We start from the raw sequence: 26985 nt of genomic DNA on the forward strand, positions 1-26985 counted from the left end.
ATTCTGTGTGAGGATAGGAAAAATGGAAGAGAAAATATAGACAATTTCTATACTGTAAGTGAAACACTGTTGGATGCTGAGAAGTCCTATGAGGAAAATAGGTAGGAAAATGGTTTGAGGATGACTCAGCAAGACCTGAGTTTCTCTGGTCCTCAGGAAGGACCTGTTGAGGAGGTGGCAGGTGAGCTGAGATGAGTGATGAGAAGGGCCAGGCCAGGCAGCTCAGTAGCCAAGAGAGAGCAGGGGAGCTTTTATTCCAGCTGCTTCTTGCAGGCTCTGGGGAGGTCAGGCAAGACTGTAGCTCACATTTATGGAGTAGCCATCATATGCCTGACGTCGTTCTAAGCATGTGATGTGTATTTTCTCCTTTAATCATTATGCCAGCCCTATGAGATAATTCCTGTCATCACCTTAAATTTTACAGGTGGAAAATGAATCTCAAAGAAGTGAAGTGGCTTGTGCAAGGTTGGGCAGCTAATGGGGAGGAGGGAGACTTGGGTTGAGTCCAGCCTCCTCATTCTACTGTCTGGGGAATCTCTGTCTAAAAACCTTGCTGTCCTCGCCTTAAAAACGGAGAGAAAATGCATAAATTATCAAGTTAGAATGAAGATTCAGTGAGGTGATGTGTGGCCAGGGCCTAGCCTAGCTCCTGGCGTGGAGTGAGGTGCTTAGAATTTGCCAGCTTGCACCACTATCACTGTATCTCCTGATTGTTTAATGCTGTGTAAAAAGCACCCAGAAGAAAGGCACAGTACAGTGGAGAGGAAGATATACCACACTGATGACACTGAAATCATTTCAGATGACTTGCAAAGCAAGCACTAGCACTGCCTGGGAAGCAAGGAGGGCCTCCTGGAGGAGGCAAAGGCCTAGAAGCCATGCTGAGGGGTCATTCCAGGCAGAGAAGGTTGAAAGCAGTATGGTCTGCAGAGAACATAACTCACGTTCAGACCTACACAAAATCAGCAATCCTGGGCAATGTGTATTTTACATCCCCCAGTTCCTAGCCTGGTTTGAGTTACCCAAATCTCTGCTGCTTCTCATCCCATGCAGGCTGCATGCAGGACGGGACTGTGCTAGGAGACGTGCAGCTCCCTCCCTGGGCTGATGGGGACCCTCGGAAATTCATCAGCCTGCACAGAAAGGTGAGTCAGGCCAGGACCCCTGGTATCCTGCTGGGGACCTGAACATCCCCTCAAGTTCCACCGAGGCTTTCTGTCCAAGTGGAGGGCCAATGACCAGCACTGTGAGGCTTATGTCTGGAAAACCCAGGGAAGGGATGGGGTCTATACCTTAGGTTGGCAAGGAAAGGCTTGGGCTCTGGGCTGTTTCAAGAGCTCCAGTAGACCCTGCCTGGGTGCCAGCTTGGTGAGGGTTTCACTGGAGGAAGTGAGCTTAGTGCCCTGGAGGGCAGGTCAGTGTCCTCAGCCAGCCCTACAAGAACATCCACTCCCTGGGCCTGACTGCTCAGCATAGTTCAGATAGGGTTTGGAGCCTCCCAGGGACTCCCACTGGCCAAAAATTTTCCAGGACTGGGGAGAAATTGGCTTATTACCCAAAAAACTGGACATGGGTAGAGACCAGAGGTCATTAGGGACACATGCTGAATCAAATTTCTGGGTTAGTTTAAGCACATGAAAGACGTTCAACATCATTGGTCACCAGGGAGAAATAAATTAAAATTACCATGAGATGAGATGCTATGACATACCCACCGGAGTGGCTTAAATTTAAAAGACCAGTGAAACCAATAGTTGATGAAAATGTGGAGCAACTGGAATGCATGAGACATCAATGGTGGGAAAAGCAAAACGGTACAACCACTTTGTACAAAAGCTTGGTAATTTTTTTTACAAATTTGCAGGTGCATTTGCCATATTACCCAGCATTTTCCCTTGTAGATATTTACTCCAGAAAATTGAAAGCATGTCCACACAAAAACTTGTGCATGAATCTTCACCAGGTTTATTCAAACTAGTCAAAAACAAAACTCAAATGTCCATCAGCTGGTGAACAGATAAACAAATGATATGTCCACACACACACAATGGAATGCTACTCAGCAGTAAAAAGGAGCAGATTTACTGAATCAGTTTACACAGAACAACATGGATGAGTTTTAATGCATTATCCTACATGAAAGAAGCCATAACCCAGGGCTACATATCATGTGATTTTTATATACAGGCATGAAATGTGACATTTAGAGGCAAACTATAGGGACAGAAAACAAATTAGTGGTTCCTAAGATCTGAAGTAGGAGAGTGACCACAAAGGAACACACGGGGGTACTTTTTGAGCCGAGGGAAATGTTCTATGTCTTGACTGTGGTGATGGTTACATGGCTGAATGAATTTATAAAAACACTTTGAACTGGGCATTTCAAAAGGGCAAGTTTCATTGTATGTAAATTACACCTAAAAAGTAAAAATAACCTGAGGCAGGTCTGACTAGTGGCAACAAACCTATGCCTTTTCCTGTCCTTTTCTGCAAAGAGAAAGTTCTTCTTGTTTTATTCTTGCCTCTGGAAACTCAGTGATAGGAGTCATCCCTCTCAGAGCCCACTGTCTTGAGTACTTGGGCCAGAGATTAATGTAACCGCAGGCAGCAGCAGCCATAGTCTGATAAAAGACAGAGGTACACATGATTCAATTGACCAGAGTGTTGCTGGAATGATGGACCATTACATCTAAGCTGGATAAAGATGTAGCCAAAAACAGGTGGGTGCTGATATAATGCAAAGAAGAAAAGGGACAAGGGGACCTGAGGTTGTGACAAGGTAGAAGAAGAGCCTTAGGAAGCATGTAAACACCCAGAAAGGTGAGGAGGATGTGACTTTTGCCAAGTGGGTGTTTGAATGAGTGCTTTAGAAGATGAGGCAGTTATGGATACTGACATGGGTTAAGGTGTGGCCATGGGAATGGTGACTTTAGGTGGAATGAAGGCAAAAGTCTTTGGAGATGTGGAGCTTAAGGAACCGAGAGGCCAGAGATCACAGTCACTGAGGATGATGGCAGATCTTGGAGAAGAAGGGAAGGTATGGCCAGGAATCACCATCTTTGATGAATGAGGAGAACAGAGAGAAGTTGTTGGAAGACAGCAGTGAGGATGAGGAGTGAGTACAGCTAGATCTCATGCAGCACAGAGAAGCAGATCTTTTGTGATTTTTTTTTACAAGAGGACAGAGGACCAATACTCTGGAGGTGGCGATAAGGACTGAGGAGACACCAGCCCAACGTCCTGGCCCCAGACATATGGGTTATGTCCAGCAAGTGGCCACCACTTGAACTTGCTGAAGGAGAGCTGGTGGCCCTAGGGAAAGCCAGGCTTCATCTAAGGAAAGGAGGTGGAGGAATGTTTGGGAAGAGCTTGAGGACGTGGGATATGTGTTGGCTAGCAAGAGGTAGGAAGAAGGGCCAGCAGAAGGGTCAGCTGTCCTGGCCTATGATCTGCCCTCACCTGGGTATGCCTTTAGTGGTTCTGTGGCAACCACCAACAAATGCCTTCATGCAAACATCTCCAGAAGTTCATGAGGTATGCCCCAAGCCAGGTGGTAGGCTTGGGAGAGCCATACCTTTCATTACCCCTCGTATGACATGACTCAAATGTGGCCTTCTTGGCTCCAAAGCCACTTTAATCATAGACCTCAGAAAAGCCAGTTTAGCACAGGTGACCTGGCTTCTTCAGATCCAGGTGTGTAGGGCAGCTTGTCCTCCCAGAGGACCAACAAGGGGAGCCCAGACAATCCCAAATGAACATTTTGAGGCTCTGGGGATCTAGCCCTGAAGCTAGGTTCTATTCAGTAGAAACAGGTGCCACCTCTCAGATAGATTGTGATATCGAGACACTGGGCCATACTTCCTCTTGCTCATGTGTGACACCTGATGAGAATTATTGCCAACCTGGGTCCCCCATTCTGAGCCAGTGCCACCCATCTGGGCTGTATGCATGAAAGATCCAGCATGCTTGGCTCTTATGCTAAATTCTTTGGATGACACCTTTTATGAGGGGCAGATGTTGCTGACTTCCGGTGGGAGCTGTGGTCCTGAACGGGATGAGGTTTACTTCTCACTTAAAGGTTGTAAACTCGGATCCAGGCTCCATGTTTGAGCTGAGAATGTCTCCTGTCCTCCCATCTGGAGACAGTGAGCCTGAGCATGGACAGAATGTTCCTCAGGTCTGTGAGTGCGTGGGTGAGAAACTCTTTGCCTGCTGCATGCCCCTAGCTAGACACAGCTGCCCCAGTGAAGGAAGTTCACATTCCTGGGGGCTAAACTGCACCTCAGAAGTAGGTTCTATCATTTTTGTGCCAGGGATGATTTAGAAGATGCCCACACCCATGTCCAGAATTCCCCAGTAACTGAGTGAAGTGAGATCTGCTCAGTGAGATTGGATGCCCCCTGTGAGGTTCTGAGGAACGAAAACTGGGGGCTGGAGTGTTAGGATCAAAAACCACACATGAGCCTGCCCTAGAAGTGGGTTAATTATACCTGCCACCAAAAGGCGGTGTTCATGGGAGGAAACAACACCTGTGAAACAGCCAGTGCCTGGCATCGTATGTGCTTAGTGAAATCACCTAACTCCTGGAGCTCCCTGTGTGTCAGCCGTGGACACAACTTAATTCTTACATGAACCTGCTAAGAGGGTACAATTGTTCATTTTACAGATGAAGAAACCAAGGAACAGTGATGTTAAGGAATGTGTACACGGCAGCACCCACACCCACTGTGCTCGAGAGCACGGTCTCCTGATCACTGCACTTAGCCTCCGCCTCCTGACACTCTCTGGTCAGAACCAGCTCTCCTTGTTTCATATGTCACATCTCAGCAAGACCCCAAGACTTTATTTTCAGCCTTGTCTCTTTCATTTAGATGTCTTTCTCAGGCCTGCACCTCATAGATACTGTGGACACCATGGTTGTTTTATGACATGGTTGAGCTGGGGTGGTGAAAACAGTCAGATCTGATTTGCTGCTGGCTGGAGACAGGACTAGGGTGGCCCTCGAGTGGCTGGCTCATCCTGCCTCTTTGTGCTCATCAAGCCCAGGGGCCCATCAATTATCTCCTCTGTGCAGGGCCAGCACCCTGAAGCATGTGCCCCTTCCAATCTGTGCAGTGAGTGCATAAGTCCATGAGTGGCCTGGGTTTTAATGCTCTTTGGGTTTTTGTTCCAGGCCCTGGAAAGTGACTTTGTCAGTGCCAACCTCCACCATTGGATAGACCTTATTTTCGGGTACAAGCAGCAGGGGCCAGCCGCAGTGGACGCTGTTAATATCTTCCACCCCTACTTCTACGGTGACAGAATGGACCTCAGCAGCATCACTGACCCCCTCATCAAAAGCACCATCCTGGGGTTTGTCAGCAACTTTGGACAGGTGCCCAAACAGGTACAGCATGCCTTGTCATTTGCCTTGCTTTCTCAAAAGAGTGTGTGCAGTGTGAGGACATTCTCTCCTGGGGTGAAAGTGAAGGAGATGGCTGAAGAGGTGAAATGGTCCCCCATCATCTTCCTGTGCTTTCAATATCAGGCTTAACCCTCAGTTACCACCTGATGTTGATGCATATGATGACATCATTAGTGAAACTAGTGAAAGTTGTGTTTATCTGTGACTGATCTGATTTTAGACCCTACAATAGATATGTGGTAACTAATTACTTGTGTTCGTATCTACCCTACAGGTTTGTTGTATCCAATGACTTAAGACATATCAAGTGTTTGAAAGTGCCTGAAATATGACCAGCACTTAACAAATGTTAGCTATTAGTGTGATTATATCATTGAAATCTCTGGTGAGCTCTGGATATAGAGAGTATTCTTTTATGGACCAGTAAACTGAGGCTCAGAGAAGCTAAATAAATACCTTGCCTAGAATTACACTAACAGCAGTCAACAGAGGTAGAGCTCTGGTCCTATCTGAGTAGGTCTAAAGCTTGCACCATGTTGTCACCAGTGTGAGAGCATCTGCCTTCTACCTGCCAGGCCTCTGGTGAAATTGCGAAGTCTCACCTGGGCCTTCTACTCTGCTGGCTCTGTCTCCTGTCAAGATAGTCACTTAGCAATATGAGGTTGTGCATTCCCCTGTTGACATACTGATGAAAGCACAAGTTAGGTGCTTATTTAATTGATTCTGGCCCTGTTGATCCTTGAACTGTGGTTGTGTGTGGAGGTGTTTTGTTCCAGCCTTCCCCACATGCAACCATGAGGACTCGGGGTGGGGAGGGGCTCCTTCTGTAGTTAGTGCTAAACTAACATCTTTCTCTCTGGTCTCACATGACATGCTGAGGTTTGCTCAGCTCCCAGGTAAAGGGAATGTGAGGAAGGTATGAGGGTGACTTGGAGATTGGATGGCACATCCAGTGTGGGTTTGCTGGGAGGCTTTGTAGGAAGGAAAGAATTTCAGGAAAGAAGCCTGTTAGCCTAATGGTTTCATTTCTTGAATTTAAAAAATATAAAATAATACAAAGCAACAAAATAATTCAAAGTAGTAGCCACCACCATCCAGCCATGTCCTGCCTCATGTACTCATAGCCCTTGTCCACAGCACAGATCTTTTCCCGTCAGTGTAGTCATGGAGTACATACAACTTCAGATTCTGACTACTCAACAATGTGTCATAGGTGCTTTGACAAGTATTTCTAAAGTAGCCATCAGAATGAGAATCCCCAAGTGTCCCAGTCTGAAGACAAGATTGCAACACTCAGACTCCATGCTGCTCCTGACAGGGGCTGTGTCTGCTACTCCTGGTCACCTTGAGCAAAGAAGAGTGCTCATTATTAAACACTCATTGAAAACTCATCATTTTGATTTCTGTTTGCATTGATCGCCCACCCAGTTTTTCTAAATAAGTTACCATTTGATCCAGAACTATAACTGAGCTGAGGTTTCTCTGAGACCACCCATGCCCACCCCAGCTGCCCATCGAACTGGAGCCCCAACTCTGCCCATGTCCACAGCCCGGACCAGCTTCCACATCTTCTCCCTCCAGCGTACGCCTGGTGGATGACTTGCAGGAATGTGCTGCTGGCTGGAAAGAGCAGCCCAGCAGGGCTGCAGTCTGGGAGAGACTGCTAGGTAGAGAGCTGGATCTGGCCACAGCTGCACGCCCTGGTCCAGCAGCAAGGACTCAACCAGGCAGCATGGCTCATGCTCAGGGCTTGGCTTGGTTTTGCAGAAAATTTGGCATTAGGTACAATCTGATGGCAGAGATTGGAGAAAAATAAGAAATAGGCCACTAATGGGATTTGCCTGTGTTCTTTGGAATATTTGAATGGATGCTGTTGAAGACTTGTGCTGATGCTTAATGAGCCTGCAGAGAGTTGGTGAGGGAAGGATGAAAACTATGAGAAATAGGTTGAGCCAATAAAGGGAGCCACGTTATCTAGGGAACAAAGAGGGTCACTCCAGCCTCATGATTGAGAGACAGTTCTTCCGGGGACCAGGGGCTCTTCAATGAGGCCAGTCTTCTCCCAAGCAGCTTGGGAAAGGAGAGATTTGGCAGGCATAAGGGCTGCCTTTATGACCTTGAAAAAGTAGCTGTCCCTCTGTGAGCCCCAGGCCCCTCACCTGCAGCGTCTGAGGGCTGGACCAGAGGTTCTGTTCATGTTCAGCTCTGTCAGGAACAAGCCGAGCTGTGGCAACCCCCAGAGACGGGGTGCAGCTACAGTGTGCACAGGGACGACCCCTCCTCTGGGCATCTCTCCCCTCATGTGTGTCTGTTCTCTGTCTCTCTAGCTCTTTACCAAACCTCACCCAGCCAGGACTGCAGCAGGGAAGCCTCTGCCTGGAAAGGATGTCTCCACCCCCGTGAGCCTGCCTGGCCACCCACAGCCCTTTTTCTACAGCCTGCAGTCGCTGAGGCCCTCCCAGGTCACGGTCAAAGGTGATTCCCTGGCCATGCATTGTTTGGTGTCCTGTCCCAGGGTTGTCCCTTCAGTGGCTGGGTTCCTCTGGAGGTCCAGTGCCACATATCTGGGCAAAGTATTGGGGACTGACTTTGAATGGCTGCATCTCCAGTCACAGCCAGATTCTAGGGGGTGTCATCTCTCAGAAGTGTCTAGGAGCTCCTCTGTTAGACCCTAACTTCTGAAGACCCATGTCTCTCTGTCTTTCTGTCTGTCTCTCTCACACACATACACACACACACACCTCTTTCAGGCACACACACACATCTCTCTTCCTCTTCCTCTCTTTTATACATGCACACACACATGTACACACACATACCTTCTCTCCTCAAGAGACCAGTGGAGAGTCCCAAGTTTCCCAAGGAAGGATTACAGCCTCTGTGCTTTGGCCACTGGTCCTCCTAAGCAGGGCAGGAGGACTAAGCTAAGCACTCTTAGCAGGCAGCCAGTAGCTAAGAACATGTGCTCTGGGGTAGATGGCCCAGGAGTGAATTCCAGTCCTACTGCTTCCTGACTGTGTGACCTTGGGCAAGCCATTGAACCTCCATGTTCCCACGGGGATTGGAATAGCGTTGAATGGATGCTATTACAGATTTGTATTGATGCTTAGATAAATGAGCCTGCAGAGAGTTGGTGAGGAAAAGATGAAAAATATGAGAAATAGGTTGAGCCAGTGAAGGGAGCCATGTGATCTAGGGAGGGAAGAGGGTCACTCTGGCCCTATTACTGAGAAACAGTTCTTCCAGGGACCAGGGGCTCCTCAACAAGGCCAGTCAGCAAGAGCGCAATGAGATGGGCCACCTTCGGTGCCCAGCACATAGTGGTGATTATTAGTCCATCTCTTCTGACCATAATTCAGTGGCTTCCTTGGCTGCCACCAAGGCTCAGAGAGGCTCTATAGAAGCAGGAGTCCACTGGGGTGGGGGTGGTCCCACCCAGCCCAGGAGGGAGGATCGCCCAGATGGAAGCAGAAGAGAGGGTGAGGCTGGGTTCCTAAGGCCATGTATGTATGAAGTCGGGTGCCAGTGTCATCTGAGGACATGCACTGCCTTGGGGAAATCCCACTACATTGAACAACATGCAGGTCCCAAGGAGTATGAAGTTAAGTTTTCAAGGGTTTTAGTGGTGTCCTTTTTTATCCGTGAAGTCCAAGAACAGTGTCATTGGCACACCCCACCCTGGTAGATAAGGTGCTACTGCTCTTGGCTCTGGGGACCATGCCTCCATTTGCCCCAGGACTGGGGATCCGCTGCTGCATTGAAGTCCCTGGGCAGTCAGGCACAGCCCCTGCCCTCACGGAGAGGGACATGAGGTGCAAACCACATCAACAGTAACAAGGGAGCTCAAATCTCCCGTGTGGGCTCCAGGAGACTGATGCAGATCTTACCAGCCACGGGTCCTGGGGATCCTTCCTGAGGCTCAGTTTCTTCATGTGTAAGGTATGGAAGACAATGGCCCTGCCCTCAGGCTTGTGACAGTGCCATGAAGTGATGTCTGTCACACAGGCAGGCAACAAGCCAGCGCTGAGACAGGAGTCCTGGCAGATGCTGGTGCCAGTCCGAGCACACACACTGGGCCTTGCTTTAGGGGCCTGGCTTTACTCTCTCCCTTTGATCTGACCAGCCCCAGAGGGTAAGGGCCATTGATGCCACAGTCCCTTCCCTACGGGGAGAGACATCTTACAGTCTTATCCTGGAGCCTTTCCTGAATCCTGCTCCCTCTCTTCCTCCTGGGTGGTAGGGTCAGGAAGAGGGTGGTTCTCCCACTTCACCCAGCACAGGGCAAGGAATGGAGTGGCCCCCACCAGGAGGAAGGAAAGGCCCCTCCGTGGTGGGTATGGTGTGCACAGTCTTAGAAACTAGGCTGGCCTCAGTGTTTTGAGTCAACAAGCTGCACCAGGCTCTGTGCCAGGGGACACACATTGAAAGGGGCATGGTTTTCTCTACTCCATGGGAAGAGGCTGGGGTCTGAAGAGATGGAATGACTTCACCAGCATAACCAGACTTGGAATGAGGTCTGGGCAGCTCCAAATCCCGAGCTGTGAGCAATATTCCAGCTGGGGCTGGGGGTGGCTCCCAGAGTGGAGCTGAGGGAGGATGGGAATTGTGCCTCCCTGTGACTCCTGCCCTGGGGCCCGGCTACAGTGGGTGCTGTCCTTCTGTGCATAAGTTCAAGTCCAGTGTGTCTGCCTGTCACTCCTGCCCAGGGCCCAGCTGCAGTGGGTGCTGTCCTTCCATGCATAAGTTCAAGTCCAGTGTGTCTGCCTGTCACTCCTGCCTGGGGGCCCAGCTGCAGTGGGTGCTGTCCTTCTGTGCATAAGTTCAAGTCCAGTGTGTCTGCCTGTCACTCCTGCCCAGGACCCAGCTGCAGTGGATGCTGTCCTTCCATGCATAAGTTCAAGTCCAGTGTGTCTGCCTGTCACTCCTGCCCAGGACCCAGCTGCAGTGGATGCTGTCCTTCCATGCATAAGTTCAAGTCCAGTGTGTCTGTCTGTCACTCCTGCCTGGGGGCCCAGCTGTAGTGGGTGCTGTTCTTCCATGCATAATTTCACCATACTAACTGGGGTGTAGATATGTACCTCTTTTCTCTAGGCTCAGAGTCTCCCAAAGGGGCCATTGGCCACATTGTCCCTACTGAGAAGACCATTCTGGCTGTAGAGAGGAACAAAGTGCTGCTGCCTCCTCTCTGGAACAGGACCTTCAGCTGGGGCTTTGATGACTTCAGCTGCTGCTTGGGGAGCTACGGCTCCGACAAGGTGAGTGGGCTGCAGGGAGCAGGGGCAGCCTCAGGACCTCAGCCTTCCTCCAGCTGGAGGCAGAGATGGCCCAGAGATAAGCGAGTCCAAAGCAACCTCGCTCACTTTCCCTACAAGGTGTGCTGCCAGCCTGGGCGGGAAAGGACTCAGTGACCATGCAAAGGCCCTCCTTGGGCCGGGCCTCAAACCCTCCTTCCAAGGCTTGCAAGTTGGCAGTGTATACTGTCACCTCCAGAGCAGAGGCTAACTGGACACATGGCCACATTAAGCCCACCCACACTGGCACTAAGTGTAGGAAGGAAGTCCTGGGGGGTCCTCTGGTTCCAATCATGATTTAAACTCAAAGGACACATGCTGAGCATTTGGGGGCTGGCAGGAGCAAGCTGTTTCCCTACTGGTCCTCCCAGCCCCCGTGTAGGCCATGCAGTCACCTCTGCCTTCTTGATGTGGCCCCTGCCCTCCTCCTCAGGCCCCATTCCTACTCCAGCTCCCCTCCCCTAATCCCATCACTTACAATGAATTCCCTATCCCCCAAGCTCTCCCCAGCCCCTCCCTAGCCTTGCCCCACCAACTTCTTGAGGCAGGCATGGAACTCAGCCCCACATGTCCTCCCTCCTGACCCCCAAGCTAAGCCACCCCGTGCTGGTGCTCATGGGGTCTTCTCAGCATCCCTCACTTGTTTCTTCCCACCTGCTGGAGGAGGAGCTCCTGCGTGGGGTCCCAGGATGGTCTGGATTTTGTCACCAAGGACTGGCTCCTGAACACATGGCATGTCCCCAGTTCCCAAGGCACTCAGACTGGCCCACATACGCCCGTGACTCTATCCTGGGCTCCTGTCCCTGCTGTCTCCACAGCAGCGCTCATCCCCCTTATCTCCTACAGGTCCTGATGACATTCGAGAACCTGGCTGCCTGGGGCCGCTGTCTGTGCGCCGTGTGCCCGTCCCCAACAACAATTGTCACCTCTGGGACCAGCACTGTGGTGTGTGTGTGGGAGCTCAGCATGACCAAAGGCCGCCCGAGGGGCTTGCGCCTCCGGCAGGTATGGTCCAGCTCGTGCAGGTGCGGTCCTCAGGTGGGGACAGTACTTCACGTAGGGACAAAAACTCTGCCTGGCATGGCACCTGGGCAGGTGTGGTGCCGGAACACACCCTAACTCTGCTCACTGAGGGCCCTGCCACCCTCAGAAGCTGGGAATGAGCGAAGTGAGGTGCAGAGGGTGGCCCACAGCTCAGTGTCATTCAGGAGTATCATTTTATTCCCATGGTGCATTTGACAGGTACACAGGGCAGGTGCCTCCACAGAGGCCCACACCTTAGCGAGAGATGCCGGGCCACACACAGTCACTTCATGCACATGACAGGTCTGGTGAAATCAGTTTCCTTACACCAGATAATATTTTTTGAGCATTTTGCCACAAGTTGGCCTTTATGCCAAGGATTTGTACACGGATTGCCTCATTTTAGCTTATTGAGAGCCCTGTAAAATAGGTGCCATGATCACCCCTACTTTATTGGTGAAGGAAAAATGAGATGCAAAGAAGTTTAAGTGGTACATCCAAGGTCAAATGAAAGACTTTCTGAAAGGAAGTGGTTGAGGCGGGAGGAGGAGGAGCCATGAGCCAGGAGTCTGAGGATGTGCACCACCAGCCCTCATAGAGAATGCTAATCGCAGTGGCACTTAACGTTTGCTTAACATTCCAAATGCACCAAGGTCCTTCTGTATACTAATTTTTTTCCATGAAGAAGGAACTATTATTTCCACTTTCAGACAAGGAAACTGAGGCTCAGAACAGCTTGCATTTGAATCTAGGTTTGTCTAACACAAAACCCCATGCGCTCTCCCTGCATACTCTGGAACTTGCCCTAGAATATCACTAGGGGACACTTTCAACTCTAAAATCCAATTCATTTCTGCATCTGTTTTTTAGTTTTAGCCACAGAGCCCTAAAGTAACAGAAACAAAAATAAGCTGTACAAAATCACTCACGCCTGTAATACCAGCACTTTGGGAGGCTGAGGTGGGTGGATCACGAGGTCAGGAGATCGAGACCATCCTGGCTAACACGGTGAAACCCTGTCTCTACTAAAAATACAACAGATTAGCCAGGCGTGGTGGCAGGTGCCTGTAGTCCCATCTACTCAGGAGACTGAGGCAGGAGAATGGCGTGAACCCGGGAGGCGGAGCTTGCAGTGAGCAGAGATTGCGCCCCTGCACTCCAGCCTGGGTGACAGAGCGAGACTCCGTCTCAAAAAAAAAAAAAAAAAAAAAAATCACCACTGACCAAATTTACTAAACTGAACATGTTTCACTGAAACATGTTCTCTGGATAATTTTCACTGAAACATGTTCTCTGGGGTTCTCTGGATAATTTTCAAGCCACTTCTGTCACCTAGACCGTGTCCTTGTCTCCTGGTGCCATGCAGGGCATGGAGGGTGCTGCGTGGGCACTCAGCAAATGTGTGGTGAAGGAATGAATAGGGCAGTGCGAGAAGGGGCTGACGCATATGCAGGGGCAGTGCACCCCTGAGAGGCAGCTGTACAGGCGACAGGCAGGTGACCTTCACCAACTGCTGTTGTCAGTGGGCTGGGTATGATTCCTGATCTCAGCAAAGGGACTGGAAATGAAAGACTGGAGTGCTCTCTCCCCAGCATCCCCATTGCCCATTTACAGCTTGCCCTGGGGACTGTACATAGTTCCACCTGACCCTGGGGCTGGCCTTGGGGTACTGAGGCAGTGATTTTTCTATCATCCTCTGAGCTCCCATTTAACAGTGAAAATGCACAGAAACACCCTCGTATCGACCTCATAAAAATGTAATTTATCATCCTCTCCTACTTCCAAATCAACAGGAAAAGATATGGGAATCCCACATGCTCTTATTTTCTAAAAATAAAACACTTTATCACTTACCTGTAAAGGCTAATGTAGGCTTGCAGATTCCCCAGACCCATGGCTGCTCAGTGAAGGGGTCCATTCCTGACCTGTGGACAGGAAAGTCATCACTGAAGAGCCTCACAGGCGGTTCAAAACGTATTTTATTTTTAAAGATACTGCAACATTAAAGAGAAATTTTAAAATGACTTCAAAGACAAACAATTCTCTACCATCCCTATAAAAGTTTTCAATTTTGCATACTCTTATCCCCAGATATACATATTTATATCTTTCTGATCATTGTGTAGATATTTTATTCTATTTTCACCCAGCCTATCCAATTGTTTCCATTTTTCTACATTCTCTATAATTTACATTTCAATCGTTCCATATCATTCCATTTCCATAAAATTGCATTTCGATTGTTTTATGTCAGTGCACTACAGTTTAATAAACCATTTCTTCTAAAACTAGACAATTAAGTTGTTTCCAAGTTTTAACTATTTTACATAGTGCTGCAGAAAACATCTTATCTAGGTTGCTGTTTGCTTCTGATTGTTTTCTTGCGATAAACTTCGAGGAGGAGAATTATGAGCAGTGACATGGTGCTTTCCAAAATGGTTCTGTGACTTAATCATACCACCAGCAATCAAGAGCACCCGTTTCATGGCAATGTAACCAGCATGGGGAATTATTTTCCGGGGTTTTCTTTTTGCTATCATTTTTTTGCTACTGTAGTTAGGTATAAAATGATATAATGGAGTTATTTTAATTGGCTTTTTAGAGAAGTATTATTCTGAGAAAACAAAACCCCCTTTGAAGCTGCTATCTCTTCCTTGATTTCTTCGGCTCTTGCAAATGGTAGGTGCTGGATGCCTTGTGGTGCTGGAGTCTCCAGGCTGGTCGGAAGGCAGCCAACCTGACCTAAGTGGGCAGTGCCAGGCACACAGGCTGTTTCCTGGAAAGAGCAGGCAGACTTGGTTCCACTGGTAAACAACACGTGCCGGCACTGGGGCTCAGAGCTCCTCTCTTTACATCCTGAGCCTTACACCTGGGTTCCCTTCTCTGTTCTCTTTGGCATTGCTGTTTCCCCTGCAGTCAGAACTGAGTCATCAGACTTAGTTCATTCTGGGAAGAGATTCAGAAGGTTCCTGTCAACTCCTCTGCTTTCTCCTGCTCACTTAGGCAGTTTTCATTTTCCTAGGATGACCCAAATCTTCTTCTGTGGGTCATACCCATTAACTTGCCAGCACCATCTGGTTGGCATCACGTTAGGATCCATTAAGGACAAACAGGAGCTTGTGGCAGAACCTTTCATTGCTATGACCGGGCAAAGTGACAGCTTTGAAAAATGATGCTTAGCCTCATTGACCCAAATGAATGAGTGATTGTCTCTGCCCTGAGGGTGGAGGTTTACCACTTGGTAAGCCAGGCCAATTACGCTTCAGAATGCCACCTCCATGCCCCTCCGGCTGAGTCCAGGTGATGGCAAGCACATGTGAGCAGAGGACCTCAGATCAGAGCCTCTGGGACCTGCAGCCTCTGGAGTGCTGGTGATGGAATCCACACCATTGCCTGCAGCAGTTGGCCAGGGGGTACCAGCATGTGTGGTGGGCCACTTTGGCCCCTTGGGAAAGTGTCCACAGAGAAGAAGGCCTCCAGCCAGATCTGGACAAACAGCCATCCATGAGTCAGACCAGGCCCCACACAAGCCAAACCTGAGGACCAAGACCAAGGAAGTCTAAGTGTCCCAGTGGCTATGAATCCAGACCTATCAGACTCGAAAAGCCCCATCTTTTTGATGACCATGTGACCTCCCCTTTTCTTCTTCCCAGTTTAGTTCAAGAGTGCACGTGCCTCTGAGGTTCCCTTACCGAGATGGCTCTCAAAGTTGGGCACATGTGAGAATCCCCTGAAGGCTTGTGAAAATTCAGACTTCAGGGCCCCATCCCCAGCGTTTCTGATTCAGGAGACTTGGAGTGGAACCCAAGAATTTGCATTCTAACAGGCTACTTGCTGCTACTGAGCCTGCTGGTGTGGGCACCACAGTTTGCCAACAGTGCTTTGTGTGTTAATCGTAACATGAACTGGCCAGGTGTGATGGCTCACACCTGTAAACCCAGCACTTTGGGAGGCCAAGGCAGGTGGATCACTTGAGGTCAGGAGTTCAAGACCAGCCTGGCTAACTTGGTGAAACCCCATCTCCACTAAAAATAAAAAACATTCACCAGGCCTGGTGGCAGGCACCTGTAATCCCAGCTACTTGGGAGGCTGATGCAAAAGAATTGCTGTACCTGGGAAGCAAAGGCTGCAGTGAACTGAGATCATGCCATTGCACTCCAGCCTAGGCAACAGAGCAAGACTTCATCTCAAAAAAAAAAAAAAAAAAAAAACAAACAAACAAACAAAAAAAACTCGTGACATGAACTGCTCCCAGGTTCAAGATAGATGTAGGGCAGCACAAAACATCCAGGTGTGGCTAGCCTCTGGTTGGGTTATAAGTAAAAAAATGGTTTCTCCCCAGCAGAGCCTCCACCCCTGGAGATGAATGAAATGGAGGCTAGTCATGGACACGCACATGCACACACCCCCAGCTGCACAGACAACAGACTTGGGAATCACTGACTCACTCAGAATCTCCATTTCCTCATCCAGTGCCCAGCTTTATAGGGAGGGTGAAGAATTCCCAAAAGTAGCTGAATTGAGGGTCCCTCTCCTAACCTGTGAGTCTCTGTCCCCAGGCCTTGTATGGACACACACAGGCTGTCACGTGCCTGGCAGCGTCAGTCACCTTCAGCCTCCTGGTGAGCGGCTCCCAGGACTGCACCTGTATCCTGTGGGATCTGGACCACCTCACCCACGTGACCCGCCTGCCCACCCATCGGGAAGGCATCTCAGCCATCACCATCAGTGACGTCTCAGTAAGTCTCCTGTTTCTCAGTGTCCATGTCCTCACCTTCGCAGTAGCATGGGGTACAACACTCAGGAGAAAGCCCAGAGACACAGAGACTCTAGCCACCCCAGAATGCTGAGAGGGCCCCCAATTGTGATGAACAGTCGCTGTAGATCTCACTTGTAGCACCCAGGTCTAGCTTCAATGTCTGCTTCTTTACTTTCCTCCCTCTGGTGTTGGGGACAGTGGGAAGTGTCTGCTTTGCTGCGGGCACCAGGGGGCTGCAGCTGAAAAATTGGCTTTTAGGGAGGGTTTTGCTGGATGTGGCTGACTCATTTAGGTCTTTACTTTCAAATCAGTGTTGACTTGGCAGGTTTGGTCTTCATGGCAGTGCAAGCTTCTCTGCCTCTCCTTCCATACTGGCTAACAAAGACAAGGGAGATCGACTTATCGGTGTGAAATTTCTTCCAGACTGAAGCCCTGTCATGGGATATGGGGTTCCCTGAGGATGCAGAGGTTTCTGCATCTGCTCAAAGAAAACCTAAGGGGCCCAGGGCATAAATAAAATGGGCAGAGGGCTCAAAAGAGGAGGGATGATATAGGAGCTTCCTGGTTCCAATTTTTGCTGAAAGTGGTGCTCCAGGTAGGCTTGAATTCAAAACTGGATTCAATGTTAGATGAGTAGATGGAGTGTGAATGGATGGGTGGATGGATGGGTAGATCAGTGGATGCATGGGTGGATGAATGGATAGATGGATGGACGGGTGGATAGATGAGTGGATGGGTGGATAGATAAATGAATGAATGGATGGATGGATGGATAAATGAGCAGATAAATGGATGAATAGGTGGATGGAAAGATGGATGAAATGGATAATGGATTGGTAGATGGTGGGTTAATGGATGGATGGGTTGATGTATAGAAGGCATTGAAGCCTTCACCTGGGAGAATATAAAACCCATCAGGAATTGTGTCCCTAGACCCCAGAGAAGCCTGGCACCAGGACAAGTTGTCCTGCAGCCAACTGATTTCAGTCTGTGCTTGCTGGTTGTGGGGCAGAGAGGTATCAGACATGGCCCCTGGCCTCAGACAGACCATCCCTAACAATTCAGGAACTTCTAATGGAGCCCAGCCCAGTGGGATGTGGAGGGGCACTGAGCACCCTACATCCCTTCTGTGATTAGGGCAAGGCTCAAAGGGATGGCCCCAGGGCCTCGGTGACAGTGGCCACTACAGAATAAACAGGACTTGAGGAGGAAAGACTCAAATGTGAGCATATCAGGAGATACAATGGGGAAATTTCTCCTCAGAAATTCCCTCTTCAGGGACATTGCACAAGCTTATGAGCCACATGCAGTCATTGGAACTTCTGTACCCTGCCATCCACCAGGTGGCATCCAAAACTTCTTTATGGGGCAGGGCTGACCAACCAGGTGTAAGCTGTGTGTCCAAAGCCAGGGCTACCCTTCAGGCTGGATCTTCTGTGGCAGTCAGGGTGTGGCTGGGGAGTGGGATCTGGGAGGAGCCTGAGGGTGAGCCAGGTGCCTTCTGCCAGGAAAGAAGTATCTAAGCACATGACTGCAGTATGAAAAGAACCAAGAATTTACAACTGTGTGAAAACACGGCAGACCTGTAAGTCAGCTGGAAAGAAGTTTTGGGGTACCTTGGGGGTCTTCAGAGCATGACAGATTGAGAGTACTTGGGTGTACCAACTGGGTAGCTGAGCAAGTGGCTGATGGGCAGGCAGTGACTCCAGCTTAGAGTGATGCCAGCTCTCACTGCACAGGGCACCATTGTCTCCTGTGCGGGAGCACACTTGTCCCTGTGGAATGTCAATGGACAGCCCCTGGCCAGCATCACCACAGCCTGGGGCCCAGAAGGAGCCATAACCTGCTGCTGCCTGATGGAGGGCCCAGCATGGGACACAAGCCAGATCATCATCACCGGGAGTCAAGATGGCATGGTCCGGGTAGGTGTGTCTTGGGCAGAATGAGGACATGACACAAGAAACGTGTTCATCTCCATTCTTCTCACTTCCTCCAGGGGGCCAAACCTGCAGGTTGCATTTGAGACCATTCCAGAACAGGTACCTACAGCAAAGGAAGGGAAAAGACAAGGCTCTTTGCAGGGAAAAAGTAAATAAATAAAATTATATATATAGTATTACACACACAGACACACACATGCACACACACACAGACACACACTAAAATAAACACTGTTACAACATATAAAAGTTGAATGGTTAAATGCAAAAGATTATATCCCAATGCTAAAAGGAGATATTTGCGTCATCCATTCAAACCAAACTTGCCCACCCATCCACTAATTTATCTACCCACCTACCCATTTATCTCTCTACTCATCTACCCACCCATCCATCCACCCATCCATCTCCCTATCCACCCAACCACTCATCCATCTGTCCATCCATCCATCCATCCATCCATCCATCCATCCATCCATGTATCCATCCATATATCCATCCATCCATCCATCCATGCAGGCTGAGGTACCCAGGCAGTCCCCTCACAGGACTTCATCTGTGACCTCTGCAGAAAGCAGGGCATCCTGGGATGGCCTGGGCTTGGTGGGGTGTGGCCCACATCAGTGAGCCAGCCAGAGGAGCCTGGGGTGGCCGAGCTGCAGAGTATATTACTCTCCTGGGCCCCCCCAAAGCATAAGTGAGGGTCTTCTGTGCACTCAGCACTCATTCATTCGATGTGGTCACTGAGCTCCTGGACTGGCCCAGTGCTGTGCTAAGCCTGGCGTGGGGCTCACAGAAGCATTTGAGAGGAGGCTGATCCTTGCCCTTTGGTGATATAAAATCCAGACCCAGTGAATAAGAAGCCATTTTGAGTGAGTTGGCCTCAGGGCTCCCACAGTAGGCTTAGCGCCAAGGGCCAGACACAAGATGGGGGTGCCCAGCCACCCAGGGGTGAGGGAGTACTCTAGAGGTGGTGGCATTATGGGCAAGAGGGCATTGGTTGAGCAAAATGGCAATAAACTGGTTGCAGAGTCACATCCCTGCAAGAAAAGGGCTGTGGGGGTCATGAGATGCACTTAGGGACATGGGTGGGGTAAACTTATTCAAGGTGCAACTGTGATTGGCCAAACATCTGCATGAAGAAGCTGAAGGCTAAATAAACTTTTACCTGATGATAAATTAACATCAGAAGTGAAAGGGGGGCCATGTGTTCATCCTTTCCCTGGGGGACCCCTAGGCGTGAGGAAATGGACTAGGCCACTCCAAGCTTGCAGACAGGATCATCTCCCCCGCCCATGACATTTGCTCTTTTGGGGCAGGTTTGGAAGACTGAGGATGTGAAGATGTCTGTTCCTGGACGGCCAGCAGGGGAGGAGCCCCCGGCTCAGCCTCCAAGCCCAAGAGGTACCTGACCTGCTAGGGATGTGGCCTTCCTGGCCTTGCCCTGCCCTCCTCACCTCCCCTCTCTCCACCTCAGCCCAAGGGCTGCAGCTCCTCCCAGGTCTGCAGAGCCTAGGGAGGCCTAGGAAGGCACAGAGAGGTTCAGTGACTTGCCCAAAGTCACCCAGCAAGCAGACTATCCTCACATCTGCTGCCATCACAGCCACAACGGCCTCAGAATAACCTAACCATAGACATTGGCATGTAACCACCATCACCAACCCCTCCATAATGAACACAGGTACAAACCTCCCCATCAAAGCTGTTACCACATCACATCCATCACAGCTGTCCAGTCCCCGCCCCCATCATTACCTCCTCCAGCTCAGTCTTCAGAAAAGATTCTGGCCGAGAACTGGGACATCTTTACTGGGACCCACAATCAAACATGTTTTCATGAAGTGAGAATTCTATCATCCTGAGTGCTTCCATTAGCTCCCTGTTTGCTCTGCATCCCAGAACCTGTGATCATCCATAGGAGAGAATTTCCCAGATTTCTGAGGGCTGCCTTCTGAAAAGAGTAGACATTTGCAATTAGTTCATTTCTAAAACACAGTCCACACCTCTTTGATTCATTTAGTCACCCATTTGTGGATTCTTCTTCAGGCAAGTACACACAGGCATTTGCTCAGCCTCTACTGTGTCCTAGGCTCTATATTAGTGGTCCCTTCCTTCAAGATAACACCTGGGGACCCTTGTAAACAATCTGGGCTCAGCCAGGGCAATAACGTCACAAAGATCAATAACATCACAAAGATGCAGATCAAGAACTCCATCAGTTCACAGGTTCTGTTTCTCTAGGGTACTTGGAGACCACCACAAGGAGTCAGCCTATCTCAGTGTGAAAGGACAGAAGTGTGTGCATTCTAAGGAACCCAGCACATCTTTGGAAAGCAGAGGCCAAACTCCCTCCCATATCTGCTTCCACTTGGAAAGGCTCTTATTCCCCAGCCTGCTTACAAAGCAGTTTTCTGCTATACCTGCATGAGACTGCACACCATTTTAGTTTTGGGCTCAAATGCCCACTTTTGAAGCTATTGGGGCCCAGTAAGCTAACGGCATTAGCTAAGCCTACAGTTGATGAATGGATGTCTGAGAAAGAATGCTGGATGGATGGGCGAATGGATGGATGGATGGATGGATGGATGGATGGATGGATGGATGGATGGACGGGTGGATGGATGGATGGATGGATGGGTGGATGGATGGATGAATGGATGAATGAAAGTCACCTCAGAGCCATTCAGTTGATTCTGGCAGTGCCATTGGATTCGCAGGTTCCTATTCAGCATCAATGGTTGTGGTGAGGTTGCACTCACTGGTCATGGGGTCTAGTGAATGAGAAGCAGAGTAAAAAGCAGGAAACAAGGTTCTAGACCCAACTCTGTCACAGCAGCTTCTCTGGTCTTCTGTCAAATGGGGACACTTCCTGTGCATCCTAACTAGTAGAGTACTGATGACAGAATAATAGTAGCCACAGACAAGAATCTACCCCAAATGCAGGTCATTATTGTCATTTTTGCAGGCTTTGAGAGATTTTTCTCTCTGGACACAGCAGCTGATGGCATTAGGAAACTTACTTAAGGGGGTCTTAGACTGACAGGGAGCCCCAGATCCACATCCTTCCTCTCTGTCTGCCCTGACCGGAAGTCTCTGCCACCCCATTGGATTGACTGCCAAGATTGTGATTACAGTTCAAGGGATTAACATGAAATGACAGGATGACATAGACATATTCAAATAATCACATTGGCCTGCAGTTTAGAGTTAACAAATCTAAAATATGTGCAGATTTACAAGCCTAAACTGCTGGAGGTCTCTAATAAAAAGGCATGTTGTTCTTATATTGCTCAAAACTGCTTTGTTGGAAAGGGACCTGTATTGGGCATGACACGTGGATATTTGCATGTGTGTCCTCTTGGCGTGTATATTACTATATCCCTCAAATGTCTTAAGGGGCAAGAAAGGAGATCTTTGAAGATATTAAGCATACTGCATTTGTGGGCAGATGTAATCCAGTTTCTGCTTGGAATTCATTTATTTGCCATTTGCAGCAAGGCCCAACCCAGCTGAGTACAATTTATTTCAGGAATCGCCTCAAAGATTTGGACTCAATCTGGTACATAAAAAGTGCTTGGGAGAAGCTTGTTGTTTAGACTTGTACACAATGTACAAATGCCTGGAGTGCTTTAAGGTGGTTTCTCCCACCTGGACCCCTCATGCGTTTCCTGGCACATGGCCTGTCTGCACACATGGGTGGTCACCTCAGGACAGCAGGGGCTGTATCATCTCTCCTGCCCTGAGTCCAAGGAAGTGGCCTCGCAGGGACGTACCCAGCTGGCGTCTCTCCATCTCACCCTTCACATTGAAGGAATTACTGTCTGTCCCCAAATGCAGTCATTAAAATGAGTGAAGTAACAATCATTGAGTTATATTTTTTGAAAAAACATTCTCAGCATTTAATTATTGGTTGTGGCGTGAGAGGATTAAGATAAGTTGATAATGCCGACTTTATGTAATTTATTTTTACTAGGCAATTACTGGCTGCATTACACCCTGGCAGCAAGGTATTGTGGGGCATCTTATTAAGCATAAAGCCAGTAAACACTGATGAACAATTTTGCTGAACTAGGCATGCAATTTAGAAAGCAATAATACACAAATCCAATTTGGTACACAATGGATACCGAGGCACGTCAGCACATGTAACTATCACCGCCTGCAAATTAAATTGGGACGGCCCTTTTTGCAACAACACAGGCCAAGATTAAATATATTTCCCCCTCAATTTAACAAGTTGCTGACCACAAATATAAATATGTGCGTATGTGTTTGCGGCCCCGTGTGCAGATGCACACTGTATATGCGAAGCCGATCTGGCGTTCTAACTCTTCTCTCACATGCTCCACACAGGCCACAAGTGGGAGAAGAACCTGGCCTTGAGTCGAGAGCTGGACGTTAGCATTGCTTTGACAGGGAAGCCCAGCAAAACCAGCCCCGCAGTGACTGCTCTGGCCGTGTCCAGGTAAGCGCGGCCTTGTTTCTCTGGGTCTCCAGCAGAGGGCACTGCAGCCACCTTTAGGAAAGCCCCAGTGGCTCTGAGTCCAGGCCACCTGGCCGAGGAGGCCACTTCACTCCAGGACGTGGCCCCACCAAGCACAGGAAGCAGCCCGTGTGGCCGTATAGAGCCCCAGGAAACGTTTTTCAGGGTTTTGTTGTTTTTTGTTTTGCTTTTAACTCACACATGCCCTTGCTCTCTTGCTCTTGAATATCCAAACATTCATTAAGAAATCCAAGAGGTATAAGTATATTGTTTTGTAATTTTATCCTAAAGAGAGCCTTTTCCCCTGAGTTCCACTGCAGACTGTAACATTTGGTGTGATGATTATCCTTCATTAACAGAAAGTGCCTTCTGAGGGCTCTTAGCTGCTGTAGCATAGCCAAGCATCAGTCCCGACACTTCATACCCGTTATTTGACTCGCAGTAACCCATGGAGGTGGTTACTGTCATTAACATCCTTGTACACACTGCGAGGTGCAGCCTTAGGGGCCGCTGACCTTGCAGAGCCGGACTTCCTTCCTCCCTCACTGGCGTGGCGTGGGCTGTTCCGGGGTCCTTGGTGGAGGCACTACACAGTGTTTTAGATGCTGAGTGGGGCGGAGTGGGATGGGGTGGGCATGATGGTAGGGCCAGAGCCGCACTTTTTGCAGAGAACTTGCCATTTGTTCTGCCCTGGTCCTGGCTATTTCTCTGGTGGGACAGGAGACTCACCTGGAGGCACTGGAGAGAGGCAGGGCCTCGTCCTGCTCCCTGGGGCCTGAGCTTCCCCACAGTGCTGTGGGAGCCACCACCCTCACAGCTCAATGCTCTCCCCTCCCCCAGGTGGAAACCTTCTCCATTCCTCCCACTGCCTCCCCTGCCTCAAGGGAGACAAGACCAGGGGCAAGCTCCGCTGGGCCCCAGATAGAGCCCCAGAGTTGCAATATCCCATGTGCTGGCGGGGACAAGTGGTACTGTCCCTCTAATGTTCTTGTCTTTTCTTTCTCTTCCCAAGAAACCAGACCAAACTCCTGGTTGGTGATGAGAGGGGGAGAATATTCTGCTGGTCTGCAGATGGGTAGGAAGAGAGAGGCAGCAGAGGCTCTGGCACAACAGTGCCAGGCTGAGGGCAGCAGAGGTGACTGGGGCCTGAGCTCTGCCTACAGAAGAAACCCCCAGGGCCTCCTTCCCCACAGTTCTCAAGGAAGGGCCTCTGGCAATCACAGCTCTGCAGCCCAACCCTCTCCATGGCCGATGGGACTTCTATGAAAAGGATGAGCACACACACTCGGAGGGCTGAGCAGCACGCTGGAAACTGTGACTTGGTGATGCCCTGCTGCACACGAAATTACACATGACTCACCTTATTAAGGACTATTGCACTGAAAAAAAAAAGATGGGTCGCTTACTGGAAATTATTGTATTGTCTTTATTTTATTAAAGCAACTCTGTTTTAAATGCAGAAGGGCTCTTCAGTTTTAAACTACCACTCTATTCCACTTACCATGCTGCCTTTCTAAGTATTTGTGTTTCTGTCCTGAGAAAGGCAGGAAGGCTTCAGGGAAGCACATCCACCTGCAGAGCCTCACCCAGCCCCTCCCCATCTTCCACCTTGGACACTGGCTCTTCCCCGTCTTGCCCATAGTGTAGGGGCCTGAGGAGTGAGGGGCTACTGTGAAGAAGGCCCAGCCTCTGTGGCTGAGCCGCAGGACATGGCGGTGGGTGCTGCCCATGGCAGACTCAGGGAGTTTGGCCTGGGGTGATACACCCGCCTTGGTGATACTCCCACCCCCATCTCCACAACCTGCAACAGACAAGGATTCCAGACAACTCCTGGCTCAGCAGTCTCTTCCCAGGGCCCCGGTCCACACTTGGCTTCTGAGCTGCAGTTCTCCCTGGAGAAATCTGCACTGCTGTGTGACTTTTGTTTTCCACCTGGAAATGTACGGCAGGTGGGGTAGTTACTCGTGCCCCTCTGAAGAATTCCAGTACCTTCTTGTGCCTGGGTCATTCTGGGGTTGGTCGTTGGGCATCACAGGTATCACCCTCACTCTAATGTCTCCTCCTTACCCCAAGATTTGCAGAGCTCCTCAAAAGGAAATCCACCTGCCTTTTTAATAAAGTCAAGCTCAGGTGGACACACAGGGACTTGGGGAGGTTAGGCTTGTTAGCTTCAACTAGTCTTTCAGAGATCTCCCTTCTAGGGGCCAGGTGGGGATCCTGATCTTCCCCATGTCTCCAAACTCTGCAAAGGCCCTGAAGGGGGTCCCCACCTAATTTAGCCCAGGCCCAGGGATAGCAGGAACGTGCACTTCATGTCTTATGCCCCGTGGGTCATCTGGCCTCCAGGGGGCAACAAGTTGATTAAAAGATAAATATTAAGAAAGTGGAACTGGTGTGCAGCCATGTCAAAAATAGTGAGAGGTGGTTAGCATACCTTGATTCCTCTGTAAACTCTGAGGCTTTGCAAAGGAGAAGATGGAGGAGACCCTTCTCAGGTCCGGAGCACCCCTCCCCGGGTGAGAAGCGCTTGTGTCTGACCCCAGAGCCAAGGATCACACCACCTCCCACACCATCTGCACACACTATTAGCAGACAGCCCATTTGCAATCCCCTGGTTGGTCTGGGACTGCACTGAAGGACCATAAATTTAAGAGCAGAGAGCACCACTCCCCAGGAAGGCCAAGAAGCAGGGTCATAAATATCAAGGCTGAGCCTGCTGGCATTTTTCAAAATACATCACAGCATTACCCAAGGCTGACAAGGTCTGCTGGCCAAAAGGCTGTCTTTGATTCCTTCATTTAAGTGTTTTTGCCTTTTGTTCCCCTCAAATCACGGGGAAAATGAGGAGGCAGTGTTGGGTCTTATTGGTGGGGTCCTGGTGATGTGGTGTCTACAAACAAATATGACTTGAGGTGAAAGGGCTAAAAAGGAAATCTCAGGCCCTAGGGAAGGCAAAGGGGACATTCAGCTATATCAGTTGGGTGGGGCTGCCATAACAATATTAAACAGAAATTCATTGCTTCAAAGTTCTGGAGGCTGGAGGTCCAAGATCAAGGTGTCACAGGGTTGGTTTCTTTTGAGGCCTTTCTCTTGCTTTGCAGATGACCACCTTCTCCCTGCATCCTCACCTCATCCGTCTTCTGAGCACATCTGTGTCCTCACCTCCACTTATAAGGACGCCAGTCATATGGGATTAGGGCCCACCCATATGACCCCATTTCAACTGTCTCCAAGTACAGTCACATTTGGAGGTACTGGGGGTTAGGATGTCAACATAGAACCACTCCAGGGACACAATTCAGCCGCCTATGGCACTGGCTGAAGGAGGTGGCCCTGGAGCCAGGCCTGGAACCTGCTGAGACAGAGGGACGGGGTTGCAGGAAGACTGGGCTGCATCGGCCAAGGTACAGGGTGAGTCGGGCTGGGTGTGGGAAGAAGAATGGACAAGGGCACACGGGATGAGGCTGAGAGGTGGAGGGGCTGCTGCTCCTGGCTGTGGAGTAGACTCTGGTTACTGGATGGAGTGAGTGCAAGTGAGGCTGGCAGAGGTGGGCTGCCCACCCGCAGAGCTTCATTCTCCATGCCAGCTCCCAGAATGTGCCCCACAAGAGTCAGCTGAGTAAACGGACATGTAGACAAATGAATGAGTCTTGGTGGCAGACATGTCAGAAAGGGTGGTCCTGGGATGGCAGGGTCAAGCAGCAGCCCCTCCGTGGGCAGGGTGAAGCAAAATGGAGTGAAGAGGTGGGAATAATGAGAGGAAACTGTAAATGTCATGCCCTGGGCCTGGGACATGTCAGGGGAAGAAGCCAGGAGCTTGGGAGCTTGTGGTGAAACCGTGAACGCCCTTGTCAGAAGCTGGAAGCTTTAGAGGCATCCATGAAGCAGGGACGGGCTGTGGGTGAGAATGCCCCACGGAGGAGCTGGGGAGACTGCAGGAGACAGGCTCCATGCTGAGCTGCTCCAGTGGGGTCCTCCAGGATTAGCTCGCATTGCTGGGAGGAGGGAAGCCGCTCTGCACCAAAACCTGGGAGACACATGCACCCTTGGGCCCTCACAGACATGGCCCTGCTGTAGACTCCCGA

The 26985-nt window shown here is 49.8% G+C and overlaps 1 protein-coding gene and 1 long non-coding RNA gene across 4 annotated transcripts in view; one reads left to right on the forward strand and one right to left on the reverse strand.

Moving 5' to 3' along the window:
- Positions 1–26415, forward strand: part of WDFY4 (WDFY family member 4) — a 300371-nt gene extending 273956 nt beyond the window's left edge. For 2 of the 3 annotated variants that reach the window (XM_057298884.2, XM_057298885.2), the window contains exons 53-62: positions 1054–1145; positions 5174–5386; positions 7732–7879; positions 10475–10659; positions 11542–11700; positions 16278–16457; positions 18217–18399; positions 19737–19821; positions 22771–22882; positions 23913–26413. In XM_057298884.2, coding sequence (XP_057154867.1) covers positions 1054–1145; positions 5174–5386; positions 7732–7879; positions 10475–10659; positions 11542–11700; positions 16278–16457; positions 18217–18399; positions 19737–19821; positions 22771–22882; positions 23913–23979 — 1424 coding nt within the window. In that variant the 3' untranslated portion in view covers positions 23980–26413. Of the gene's footprint in view, positions 1–1053; positions 1146–5173; positions 5387–7731; positions 7880–10474; positions 10660–11541; positions 11701–16277; positions 16458–18216; positions 18400–19736; positions 19822–22770; positions 22883–23912 lie in introns of all 3 variants that reach the window. The other variant, XM_034930476.3, reaches the window with a different exon arrangement.
- LOC134731097 (uncharacterized) lies at positions 13679–23321 on the reverse strand. The gene is made up of 3 exons (XR_010113177.1): positions 21090–23321; positions 20173–20368; positions 13679–18520 (listed from the first exon to the last, which is right to left on the reverse strand). It is a non-coding gene; the product is annotated as an uncharacterized LOC134731097 (long non-coding RNA).
- Positions 26416–26985: the final 570 nt, after the last annotated feature.

The sequence above is a fragment of the Pan paniscus genome, chromosome 8, assembly GCF_029289425.2.
Source record: "Pan paniscus chromosome 8, NHGRI_mPanPan1-v2.0_pri, whole genome shotgun sequence".
NCBI classification, from domain to species: Eukaryota; Metazoa; Chordata; class Mammalia; order Primates; family Hominidae; genus Pan; species Pan paniscus.